The sequence below is a fragment of the Chiloscyllium plagiosum genome, unplaced genomic scaffold (genome assembly GCF_037043375.1).
Source record: "Chiloscyllium plagiosum isolate Xiang-an unplaced genomic scaffold, Cpla_swu_hap1 HiC_scaffold_1, whole genome shotgun sequence".
NCBI classification, from domain to species: domain Eukaryota; kingdom Metazoa; phylum Chordata; class Chondrichthyes; order Orectolobiformes; family Hemiscylliidae; genus Chiloscyllium; species Chiloscyllium plagiosum.
Genome location: NW_028270139.1, coordinates 83,639,571 through 83,651,816, shown reverse-complemented (window position 1 = coordinate 83,651,816; position 12,246 = coordinate 83,639,571). Strand labels below are relative to the sequence as shown.

The following is a 12,246-nucleotide window of genomic DNA, read 5'->3' as shown; positions in this document are numbered from 1 at the left end:
AGAAAAAAGTTAAAACTAAAAGAAGTTCTGAATGCATCTCAAGAAATTATATGAATCAATAACACCAGTAAAGGGATAATGTCTAACAGCCATTCGGAACAAATGGATAACCAAAGTTTGGAAATAAACTTGCCTGGAAACTTAACTTTCAGTTAAAAAAGAAAAGGAGTGCTATAGTTAACTGTAGGATAACAGATAACATTTATTCATTCCTGTGAGGCTCTGCAGAATGACTGCAATGAATGAAGGCAGATCCTTCATTCATTGTCTGTTGATCTCATGGAATTTTTTGCCAGTGTTGATTTGTTATTGTCTTCCACTCCAGGGGCAGACAAGAAGGCAGTTCCAACTTTTTCCTGTTTGCTCTGCCCAAAAACAGATCCTTGGTCTGATGATTTCATGGCAGTTTTGTCAGTTGTGGTTTGTTATTGTCTAGGGCAGGACAACAACAGTGTCCCAAGTCTACCTCAGTCAGAAAGAGAATCAAAGTCATGCTGTGCCCATAAATGTGAATCACATGCTAGCCATCTCACCACAGAGCAATCCACCCATCAAAGGACAAAATATGAAGATAGTATAAAGAAAGAATCTTAGCTGTGAAAATCAAAATCTAGAATCAGTTGAGTAAAGGTAAGGAAAAACAAGGAATAAAAAACAATAGAGGTAGTAATTTATTGCCCCCTTTACTGTAATTGATTTAGGCAAAGAATGAATCAGGAAATTTGATAACGATAATATAATTATCACTTATAACATATCCTGTATTTTCTTTTAAAATATTGTCGGCAATTTCTTTAAGTGCTCAGCACCTTTTAGCACGGCCATATCCATGCAATATTGAACACAGCAAACTTTTGTACAGTTTGTACAGGAGCTTTCAGTTTTAAGCTGCATAAAGGGAGCTTTGGTCACCAAGGACTTTAATATGTGCGGATGAGATATTCATGGAACGCATTCAAGGGGAGTTTTCCAGATCAGTACATTGAGTGATCAACTAGTGAACAGGTTATTTTGGATCCAATATTTTACAATGAGAGTGTTAATTTAACAGATTTAGTTAACAAACTTAAACTAACCCTACTTGGAAACATCTCAAGGGAAAAGTGATCATGACAAAACTTTATAATTTACAGGAACAGTTATATAAAATCATGTAATTGGGTAATAAGTGCAAGTAGATGTAGGAAGGGAACTCCCACAATATTTGCCAGATTTTGGCTATTCGATAATGAGAATGTTATATTTGCACAGAACATAGAAACAGAAGTAGGCTACTCAACCCCTCAAGTCTACAAAATTATGCCTTTTCTAGGAAGTCGAAATGGCATTTATTTTTTTAATACTTTGTTTGAATCATAGTTTGGACTTGGACTTCTGTGATACTATTCATGCTCATTTACCAAGTTGTAGTTCTTAGTACCTCTGCCCTCACTGATAAACAATACTAATTTCCCTACCTCCCCCAGTCTTCCTTCCTTAGGCATTCTCTTTTCCTAGTGCTGACTTCTTCTCATTTTTACCAACTAATTTTTAATCTGTGCTTGCTCTTTCCCAGAATGGTGTGAAATGTACTTCACTGAGCCCTTTATTATCCTACAATGAGTCAGAATTGAGAGCATTTTTATAAAGCCACGAAGCTCAGCATTTTTAAAATTGAATTCAATTCAAATGGAGTAAGGGATAATGAAATAAATTCTGATTGCACATAAGTTATACAGCTAACACATTTAAGTTCAATTGAACTTTTTAATGCAAAATCTTTCACCCTCTTGTGGGTTGAACTTCAAGTTTGTCTCAACTTGCTTTTCCAAGATCCTATTCTGAATAGGTTATCAGTTTGATTCATCTGGCAGCATACTTACCTCTGGGTCAAAATATTGTTGATTCAAGCTTAAGTTGAGAGAGAGACTTGAGCATATTTTCCACACTGACACTTCAGTGAAAGACTGAGAGGATGTTGCTGTTGCACAGGTATATTATTTTTGGTGCATTATTAAACCAAGGCTTTATCTGTTCATTCAAGTAGATCTAGCAGATCCCATGGTGCTTTTCAAAGAGAGCAATGTTCTCCCTCAACCCAACTTCACCATGACAGATAAACTGGCATTTAACCTCATTTGCTTTTTTGAGCAACCTTACGATGTATGAATTGGCTGCTATATTTTCAATGAGAACAGAAGTGGCTACTGATCCAATTCATTATTACCTGTGAAGTACTTTGGTTGTCATGAAGTCATGCAAGGCACTAAGCAAATTCAAGTTCTTTCCATTTATTGCTGATTTTATTTTGAAACATGTCTGTTGTTATGATATGAGCTGATAATAATACCAGACAAGCCAAGTCCCAGAGTGATTTTTGGCTTGATAAACCATGTGTTACTTTCTTTTTTTGTTTACTGAATAATTTTATATCAGGCTGTTAGTCTAAGATCAGAATGAAAGATTCAACCTTTATCTCAACACTAAAGCTTCTAATTTGGCTGATGCAGCTGTTGGAAATGTGTTGCTGGAAAAGCGGAGCAGGTCAGGCAGGATCTAGGGAACAGGAGAATCGACGTTTCGGGCATTAGCCCTTCTTCAGGAATGAAGAAGGGCTAATGCCCGAAACGTCGATTCTCCTGTTCCCTAGATGCTGCCTGACCTGCTGCGCTTTTCCAGCAACACATTTCCATCTCTGATCTCCAGCATCTGCAGACCTCACTTTCTCCTGATGCAGCTGTTATTGGTTTCCTTTTTGGCAAAGTTCTGTGCATTCACTCAATGTTTTGTTCAATTATTACTTCTTCCCTGAAACCTTTAATCAAGTTTATAACTCTACTCAGTTCAGCTCACTTCACATGACGAAGAAGCAGCACTCTAAAAGCTTATGATTTCAAATAAACCTATTGGACTATAATCTGGTTTCATGTGACTTCTGACTTTGTCCACTCCAGTCCAACACTGGCATTTCTACAAAAATACTGAACTTGGCTTCTTTAATGCTCTTGTCTTCAAAACTTTGTAGAGGGTGTCTTCCTATCTGACATTTCCACAATCTTCTGCTTCTGGAGTTTTCTTCTAAGCTACTCAGAATTTCTCCCTTTCTGCCTTGACTGATTTTGGAGATTAGGCGAAAGTGAGGGCTGCAGATGCTGGAGATTAGAGTCAGGATTAGAATGGTGCTGGAAAAGCACGGCAGGTCAGGCAGCATTGGAGGAGCAGGAAAATCGACATTTCGGGCAGGACCCCTTCATCAGGAATTCCTAAACTAGCAGCACTTTTGAGTAATATATCTAACACTATGGGTGTGTCTGCTGGATGTAAAACTCAAGTCTACAAATATCTTAGCAATTATCTGCAGAGACACGAGGCTTGAAAGTTGCTTAACTAAAATCACATGATTTCATGGAAATGCTGTTGTTAGCTCACCATTCAACATGAGTTTTATTTTTATTTAGGAAACAAAACAGACTTTCATGGAACAGAAAGCCAAATCTCTGTTGCCTCCCCTTTAGAACCTAAGTTTCCAACTATTAACATATTCTGAGCCTCATCAGATTTCTTTTAATATTTTAGGAGGATGGTGGGCAGTCCGGAATTTTGGAGAAATTACAGGCACTGTGGCAATAGAGATGGGAACAGGCACCTACATCTGTGCTCTCGATAATGGTCTATTTACTCTCGGAGCACCGCATAAAGGTCTGTATTCTCAATTTGAAGTGCCTTACTCTGAGTTAATCTTTTCCCGCAAATCTAATTGATGTTTTATGGTTTTAGAAACTGGAAATTCAATATTTGTGATTTACAGGATTAGGTTTAAAAACAACATATCCTTGTGTTCATTTGCTAAAATGATCATTGATCTGATTACTTTTTTTATTTGTAAAGCTTTCTGATAGTACCCTACAGTTGTAGTTATTATTCCATTAAAGAACAAACTGCCACGAAAAATGAGCAAAAGTAATTGTAGCTCGATATGGTTGTATAATTCTATCTATGTTTGTACTTGCGATTGACATTTTAAAAGATATTCAGGAGTACATTTTCAATTTGCCAGGCTGAATATAAAACTAATGTTGCACAGATCATTAGATTTTCATCTTTTCCGCACAGCCAATCTACAGTGTTGGATTTATACCGAAGCAATAGATTTAAAATGTACTTTTTGACTGCTCTATTTTTCTGCAGTATATACCAAATGTGGCCAACAAATTAGCAAATAATAACTCAATCTTGCCTTGGTGCTGCTTTGAATTTAGTTGTCTGAATTTGCATAATAGATTGAAGATTTTCCTCTGCCTCCAGAATCGCAGTTTTTAATTGGTGCAGTGGAATGAGGAACAGAAATGCAATTGTCCATAGTCTGATCCATTGTTCATACTCTGATATGTTATATACATGAGATTGTGTCCAAAAGAAGAAGACGTAACAAAGAGAATTGATGAGGGCAGAGCAGTAGATGTGATCTATATGGATTTCAGTAAGGCATTCGACAAGGTTCCCCATGGGAGACTGTTTAGCAAGGTTAGATCTCATGGAATACGGGGAGAACTAACCATTTGGATACAGAACTGGCTCAAAGGTAGAAGACAGAGGCTGGTGGTGGAGGGTGTTTTTCAGACTGGAGACCTGTGACCAGTGGAGTGCCACAAGGATCAATGCTGGGTCCTCTACTTTTTGTCATTTACATAAATTATTTGGATGTGAGCATAAGAGGTACAGTTAGTAAGTTTGCAGATGACACCAAAATTGGAAGTGTAGTGGACAGCGAAGAGGGTAACCTCAGATTACAACAGGATCTGGACCAGATGGGCCAATGGGCTGGGAAATGGCAGATGGAGTTTAATTCAGATAAATGCGAGGTGCTGCGTTTTGGGAAAGCAAATCTTAGCAGGACTTATACACTTAATGGTAAGGTCTTGGGAGTGTTGCTGAACAAACAGACCTTGGAGTGCAGGTTCATAGTTCCCTTGAAAGTAGAATCACAGGTAGATAGGATAGTGAAGGCGGCGTTTGGTATGCTTTCTTTTATTGGTCAGAGTATTGAGTACAGGAGTTGGGAGGTCATGTTGTGGCTGTACAGGATATTGGTTAGGCCACTGTTGGAATATTGCATGCAATTCTGGTCTCCTTCCTATCGGAAAGATGTTGTGAAACTTGAAAGGGTTCAGAAAAGATTTACAAGGATGTTGCCAGGGTTGGAGGATTTGAACTATAGGGAGAGGATGAACAGGCTGGGGTTGCTTTCCCTGGAGCGTCGGAGGCTGAGGGGTGACCTTATAGAGGTTTACAAAATTATGAAGGGCATGGATAAGGTAAATAGACAAAGTCTTTTCCCTATGATCGGGGAGTCCAGAACTAGAGGGCATAGGTTTAGGGTGAGAGGCGAAAGATATAAAAGAGACCTAAGGGGCAACATTTTCACACAGAGAGTGTACATGTGTGGAATGAGCTGCCAGAGGAAGTGGTGGAGCCTGGTACAATTGCAACATTTAAGAGGCATCTGGATGAGTATATGAATAGGAAGGGTTTGGAGGGATATGGGCTGGATGCTGGCAGGTGGGACTAGATTGGGTTGGGGTATCGGGTCGGCACGGACAGGTTGGATCAAAGGGTCTGTTTCCATGCTGTACATCTCTATGACTCTATCTATGACTCTAATCTTTAGATAATTGAGTGTCTTGAAAAAAATTCTCAACTGGTTTACAGGATTATATTGATCAATGCATTTAAACTGTACTTATTCAGTGTGTGTTAGCTTGGCTTAATGGAGCACTCCCTCTCAGAAAGTTTTATGTTCAAGCCACACTCCAGGATCTGAATGCTTAATTTAGACCCAATTCAACAGCATAGTGCAGTTTACTGTACTACAAAAGTAAAAGTCTGATGTCGAGTGGTTTGGGGTGTTTTAAGGATGTGAAAGATTCCACCTGAAATCTGGATATTCATATTTTTTATAATGAGTAAACTCTTACCTCTGAGCCAGGAGATCCAGGTTCAATCCCTATCTGTCCCAGATGTATGTCATGACATGTGTGAATATTAAGTAATTAAAATAAACAAACAAACTTAGCTATGTCACTAACTATAGCAATATTTGCTACATGATAAAAATGAACAATTGTCTTTCTCATTATAACATACAATCTACTTTCATATTTTTGCAATTTCACAGAGGATAATGAAAGCCCTCATCCCCCAGAGCAGTTAACAGCTATCAAATTATCTGAAACCAGGTGAGCAATACCAGTAGCATTTTTTTCTGTTTGAAGACAGGAAACCTATTCACCTCATTTAATCATTGATGGAACAAATGTTGGCAGATAACCAAGAAATGATTAGGAATGAAAACTAATTCATTAAACGAACTCAACTAGTTGTATTAGTTCAATCAATCCCTTGCTGAAATATATATACAAAACTACTCCGTGCTAGTAGGTGCATTGAAGTCTGATTGTGATCGAATAAGTTCCTCTTGGTATTTTACAAGCAAAATGATGCTAGCCTAGCAGAAATCGCATTTGAAAAATATAAGGCAAAGGAAATTAATCCAAAATGTGGTGTCAAGAACTTTTGGATTTCAGCTCAATAGTGCCTCTATTTTGCAACCCTGAAGTATGTTCCTATTTAATTTATCGATGAAGGAAGTAGTAATTTATAATGTATTTTTACTAATGTTGTTTGAATTACAAAATGTAAATTGGTCTTTGTTCAGTGTTTTCATGTCCTTCATAATGCATTACTTTCCTATTGATTTGAGTATAAATACAAGCGTACCTTCCTGTTTGCTCTTGCACAGATATGTCCAGACACCCTGGGAAAATGTAGCAGTAATATTAAAATCATATTCAAACTGAAAGTAATACAACTGACTCCATCTGCTCTCCTTTGCTTTATCTTCTGCAGCCTAGAGTTTTTTTGTGGACTTTTGTTTGATATTAGGGTCGAAGTGAATCTGATGGATTCTTGGATGCTGATACCATTTCAGAAATTCATAAATCATGACTACTGGTATTAAAAAGATTGTGTGGACCTAGTCTATCCTGGTCCACAAATGTGAAAATTATATATAATTATAAGCCACTGTACAAGTACAACTTGTGCTCATACTCACAAACTAAAATTTATTACATTCACAGCAATGTGGCTTTATGTGTGTATATATTTAGATATGTACAGTAAAAAGAGTAGATATTTGTGGTGTATTTATATTTGAATGAACTATTATGGAAATCTAGGTAATTATAGGTAAATTATAGGTAAGTTGCATCAGTTTATTAAAAAAAATGTGAGTATCCTCATTGTGCAATTCTCAGAGTATTAAATACAGATGGCCACATGAAGATGGGAAGGTTCAGTATTAGTGAAAATTATTTTGATCCATTTGCTTGGTTCGGAAGTGCAGAGCAAGAATGGACTGCACTCCCTACATCGCCCACTTGTTTTCATTTATCAAATTCAACCCTGTTTCACCTTATAATTACTGAGGTCATCAATCTAGATTACCTATTGGCCAGTCTGTTCTATACATTTCCCATCCTCTCTCAACTTTGAACTGTTGACTGATCATCACTTCAGGGTTTCATCCCTTGCTTTAACAACGACCCCCTCCCCCCACGCCAAAAAGTAATTCTCTGTGCCATGGTAAATATTTCTCATATTTGATTGATGTCCTGAAGGAATTTCTGTCATGCCTTTTTTAAGCTCTTTCATATAGACTGCACTTTGTTATGACCATTTCCGATTCCATGATACTCTTTCATGTAGCAGGACAGCAAGAGCTGTGTGCAATACTCCAGTAGGGAAGGAACTTATCAACTCTTTATCACTGATTTGCATTCTATTATTCCATGTATTTGCCTCATTTACAACTGTTGCATGCTATGTATCAACAAATTGGATTTCTATAATGCCGATATTCCAGTATACCTTACATATCTGTCTGACAAAATCTGATGACAGGTGATCGGAACAATCTGATAAGTCCTATGGTTATCAACAATCGATCCCTTTGTATTACTTTATAAATGCAAAGAATATGAAACAGTACAGCACAGTAAAGGTAACAGGCCTTTTGGCCCTCTATGTTGTGCTGACCTTTTATCCTACTGTAAGATCAAACTAACCTTCATTGCATTATCTTGCATATGCATATCCAAGAGTCCCTTAACTGTCCTTAGTGTATCTGACTCTATTACCATTGCTGGCAGTGCATTCCACGCATCTACCACCGACCTCTGAAATCTCCCCTAAACCTTTCCTCCAACCACCTTAAAATTATGCTCCCTCATGATAGCCATTTCTGCCTTGGGAAAAAGTCTCTGGCTATTCACTCCATCTAGGCCTCTCATCGTGGCTTCCTTTGCCTTTCTTCATAAGACATGCCCTCCAGTCCAGGCAGCATTCTGGTAAATCTCCTCTGCACCCTCTCTAAAGCTTCCGCATCCTTCCTATAATAAGGTGACCAGAACTGAACACGATACTCCAAGTGTAGTCTGACCAGAACTCTGTAGAGCTGCAGCATAATCTCGCAGCTTGTAAACTCCATCTCCCTGCCGATGAAAGACAACATCTTCTTAACAACCCTATCAACTTGGGTGGCAAATTTGAGGGATCTATGGATATGGACCCCAAGATTCCTCTGTTCCTCCACACTGTCAAGAATCCTGCCTTTAATCCTTTAGACTGCATTCAAATTCAATCTTCCAAAATGAATCACTTTGCACTATTCCAAGTTGAACTCCATCTGCCACTTCTCAGCCCAGTTCTGCGTCCTGTCAATGTCCACTGCAACCTACAACAGCCCTCCACACTATCCACCATTCCATCAATCTTTGTCTCATCGGCAAACTTACTAACCCACTCTTCCACTGCCTCATCCAAATCATTTATAAAAGTCACTAAGAGCAGACGTCCTAGAACCAATCCCTGTCGAACACAACTGGTCACTGAGCTCCAGGCTGAATATATTCCATCTATTATCACTCTCGGTTTTCTATGGGCTAGTCAGTTCTATATCCAGACGGCCAGGTTTCCCTATATCCCATGCCTCCTTACTTTCTGAGTGAGCCTACCATGTGGAATCTTATCAAATGCCTTGCTAAAATCCAGGTACACCGTATCCACTGCTCTACCTTCATCAATGTTTTTATTCATATCCTCAAAGAACTCAATAAGATCTATGAAGCATGACCTGTCCATCACAAAGCCATGATGACTATCGCTAACCAAGCTGTGGTTTTCCAAGTAATCATAAATCCTGTCTCTCAGAATCCTCTCCGTTAATTTGCTCACCGCAGTAAAACTGATTGGTGTGTAGTTCTCAGGATTATTTCTACTCCCTTTTCTGAACAAAGGGAACAACATCTGCCACCCTCCAATCGTCTGGCACTACTCCAGTGGACAATGAGGATGCAAAGATTATCGCCAAAGGCGCAGCAATCTCTTCCTTCGCTTCCTGTAGTAACCTTGCGTATATCCCATCTGGCCCAGGCAATTTATCTATCCTTATGTTTTTCAAAATTTTCAGCACATCCTCCTCCTTAACATCAACCTGTTCGAGCATATCAGTCTGTTTCATGCTGCCTCACAAACGTCAAGGTCCTTCTCAGTAGTGAATACTGAAGCAAATTATTCATTAATGACCTCCCCTACCTCTTCTGACTCCAGGGACAAGTTCCCTCCACTATCCCTGATTGGCCCTATCCTCACCCGGGCCATCCTCTTGTTCCTCACAGAAGTGTAGAGCACCTTAGGATTTTCCTTTAAGGCTGCTTAAAGGAAACCTGCTAAGGCTTTTTCATGCTCCTTCTAGCTCTCCTGAATCCACTCTTCAGTTCCTTCCTGGTTACCGTGTAACCCTCGACAGCCCTGTCTGATTCTTGCTTCCTCAACCTTAAGTAAGCTTTCTTCTTCCTCTTGACTAGATGTTCCACATCTTTTGTCACCCAAGGTTCTTTCACCCTACCATCTCTCCGTGGGACAAACCTGTCCAGCACTATCAGCAAGTGCTCCCTGAACAACCTCCACATTACTGTTGTGCATTTTCCTGAGAATATCTGTTCCCAATTTAGGCACCCCAGTTCCTGCCTAATCGCATTGTAATTCCCCCTCCTCCAATTAAATACTTTGCCATGCCATCTGCTCTTATCCCACTCCATGAGTACTGTAAAGGTCAGGGAGTTGTGATCACTATGAAATGCGTTCCCACCAAGAGATCGGACACCTGGCAAGGTTCATTGCCAAGCATCAAATCCAATATGGCCTCCCCTCTAGTCGGCCTATCTGCATATTGAGTGAGGAACTCTTCCTGTACACACCTAACAAAAACTGCTCCATCCAAACTATTTGAATTAAAGAGGTTCCAATCAATATTAAGGAAGTTAAAGTCACCTATGACAGTAACCCTGTTATTTCTGCACCTTTCCAAAATCTGTCTCCCAATCTGCACCTCAGTGATCTGTTACTATTAAGGGTTCTGTAGAAAACTCCCAATAAAGTGACTGCTTCTTTCCTGTTTCTGACTTCCACCCATACTGACTCTACAGACAAACAATGACCTCCCTTTCTTCAGCTATGAAACTATCCCTGATTAGCAATGCCACTCCTCCATCTTTTTTACCACCCCCTCTATTCCTTTTGAAACATCTAAACCATGGAACATCCAACAATGATTCCTACCTTTGTGATATCCAAGTCTCCATAATGGCCACAACATCATAGTTCCAAGTACTGATCCATTCTCTAAGTTTGTTACCCTTATTCCTGATAATTTTGTGTTGAAATAGACATACTTCAACCCATCACGCTAACTGCACCTTTGGACTGTCAACTGTCTATTCCTCCTCTCAGACTCTCTGCACACTTTATCTGGCTATTCACTACCTAATCCATCATCTGATCTGTAGCTCTGGTTCCCACTCCCCTGCCAATCCTGTTTAATCCACCCAAAGAGCTCTAAGAAACCTCCCACCCAGGATATTGGTGCCCCTCCAGTTCAGTAGTATCATAGATTGTTCTGTGGTGTGCATACATTTTGCATAGATACTGTTTTGAATCAAAATTTCTAACAAATTGGAGACTGTCTGATTTGTAATTTCTGTTAGGAAACATAAGAACATAAATGTATTATGCAGCCCAGGAATAAAAGCATTGTTATGATCTACTATATTGCATTGAAAGCAATGCAGAGGAACCTCGATTATCCAAAGGACATGGATCGCGAGTATTTCGTTCGGTTAATCGAATGCCGGATAATCAATGCCGGATAACGTAGTTAGTCACACATCGGGACTTTGCAATCTTCTTCGGATCATCAAAAATTCAGTTAATCGAATGCCAGATAATTGAGATTCCTCTGTATCAAAAAAAACAGCTTGGCAGTTGGTAATCAGACAATTATATACTTATAGTTTGGCAGGATGCCACTGATTAACACACGTTTATATAAAACATTTTACATAACTGTATGAATTAAAATAATGTCTAAAATATGCAATAATGCAGGATATATTTTCATTATCCTTTGTTATTTCCTATAGAATAGCGCTGAAGTCTGGCTATGGCAAATATATGGGCATAAATTCTGATGGTGTTGTTACTGGACGATCAGATGCAATCGGATCAAGAGAACAGTGGGAGCCAATTTTTCAAGATGTAAGTTGCTTTTGGAAACTGTCGAGCAATCTGGGAATAGTCTCGCTAAGTCGAAGGCTCTGAGTACCAGTAATGTGGATTTCTTCTGATGTAGCTCCTTGTCCAGTTTGAATTAGGACTCAGAGGGAAAGAGACCAGCTACATTCTGTCCTCACAGTTCTCCGAAAAGCTTTGTCTCATTTTGGCGTCACAGCCCATCCTTCAGGAAACATGAGCCAATGGGGTTATTCAGAAAGTATTATCAATGCATCCTGAAGGACACATTGTAAATCTTAACACGTTTATCTGGTGATTTGTGTGTGTGTATACATGTGCATATGTGTATACATGGCTGTGTCTGTGTATGCAAGCTGCATTACAGTTGGGAACTACCGCTGCTAATGTTGACTTTGAGAAGATGAATAGGTAACAACAGTGCTATCAAGCAGCACCCGCTCAACAATAACCTGATCAGTGACACCCAGTTTGGGTTCTACCAGGGCCACTCAGCTCCTGACAGCATTACCTCATTGCTTCAAACACAGACAAAAGAGCTGAATTCCATGCCGCACATGAGAGTGATAGCCCTTGATATCAAGGCTGCAATCAACTGAGTGTGGCATCAAGGAGCCC

At 39.3% G+C, this 12,246-nt stretch overlaps 1 protein-coding gene across 1 annotated transcript in view; it reads left to right on the top strand.

Annotated features, from left to right (window-relative positions):
• Positions 1-12,246, top strand: part of frg1 (FSHD region gene 1) — a 39,774-nt gene that overhangs the window by 8,789 nt on the left and 18,739 nt on the right. The window contains exons 3-5 of the mRNA XM_043689905.2: positions 3,556-3,678; positions 6,155-6,215; positions 11,520-11,634. Coding sequence (XP_043545840.1) covers positions 3,556-3,678; positions 6,155-6,215; positions 11,520-11,634 — 299 coding nt within the window. The remainder of the gene's footprint in view (positions 1-3,555; positions 3,679-6,154; positions 6,216-11,519; positions 11,635-12,246) is intronic.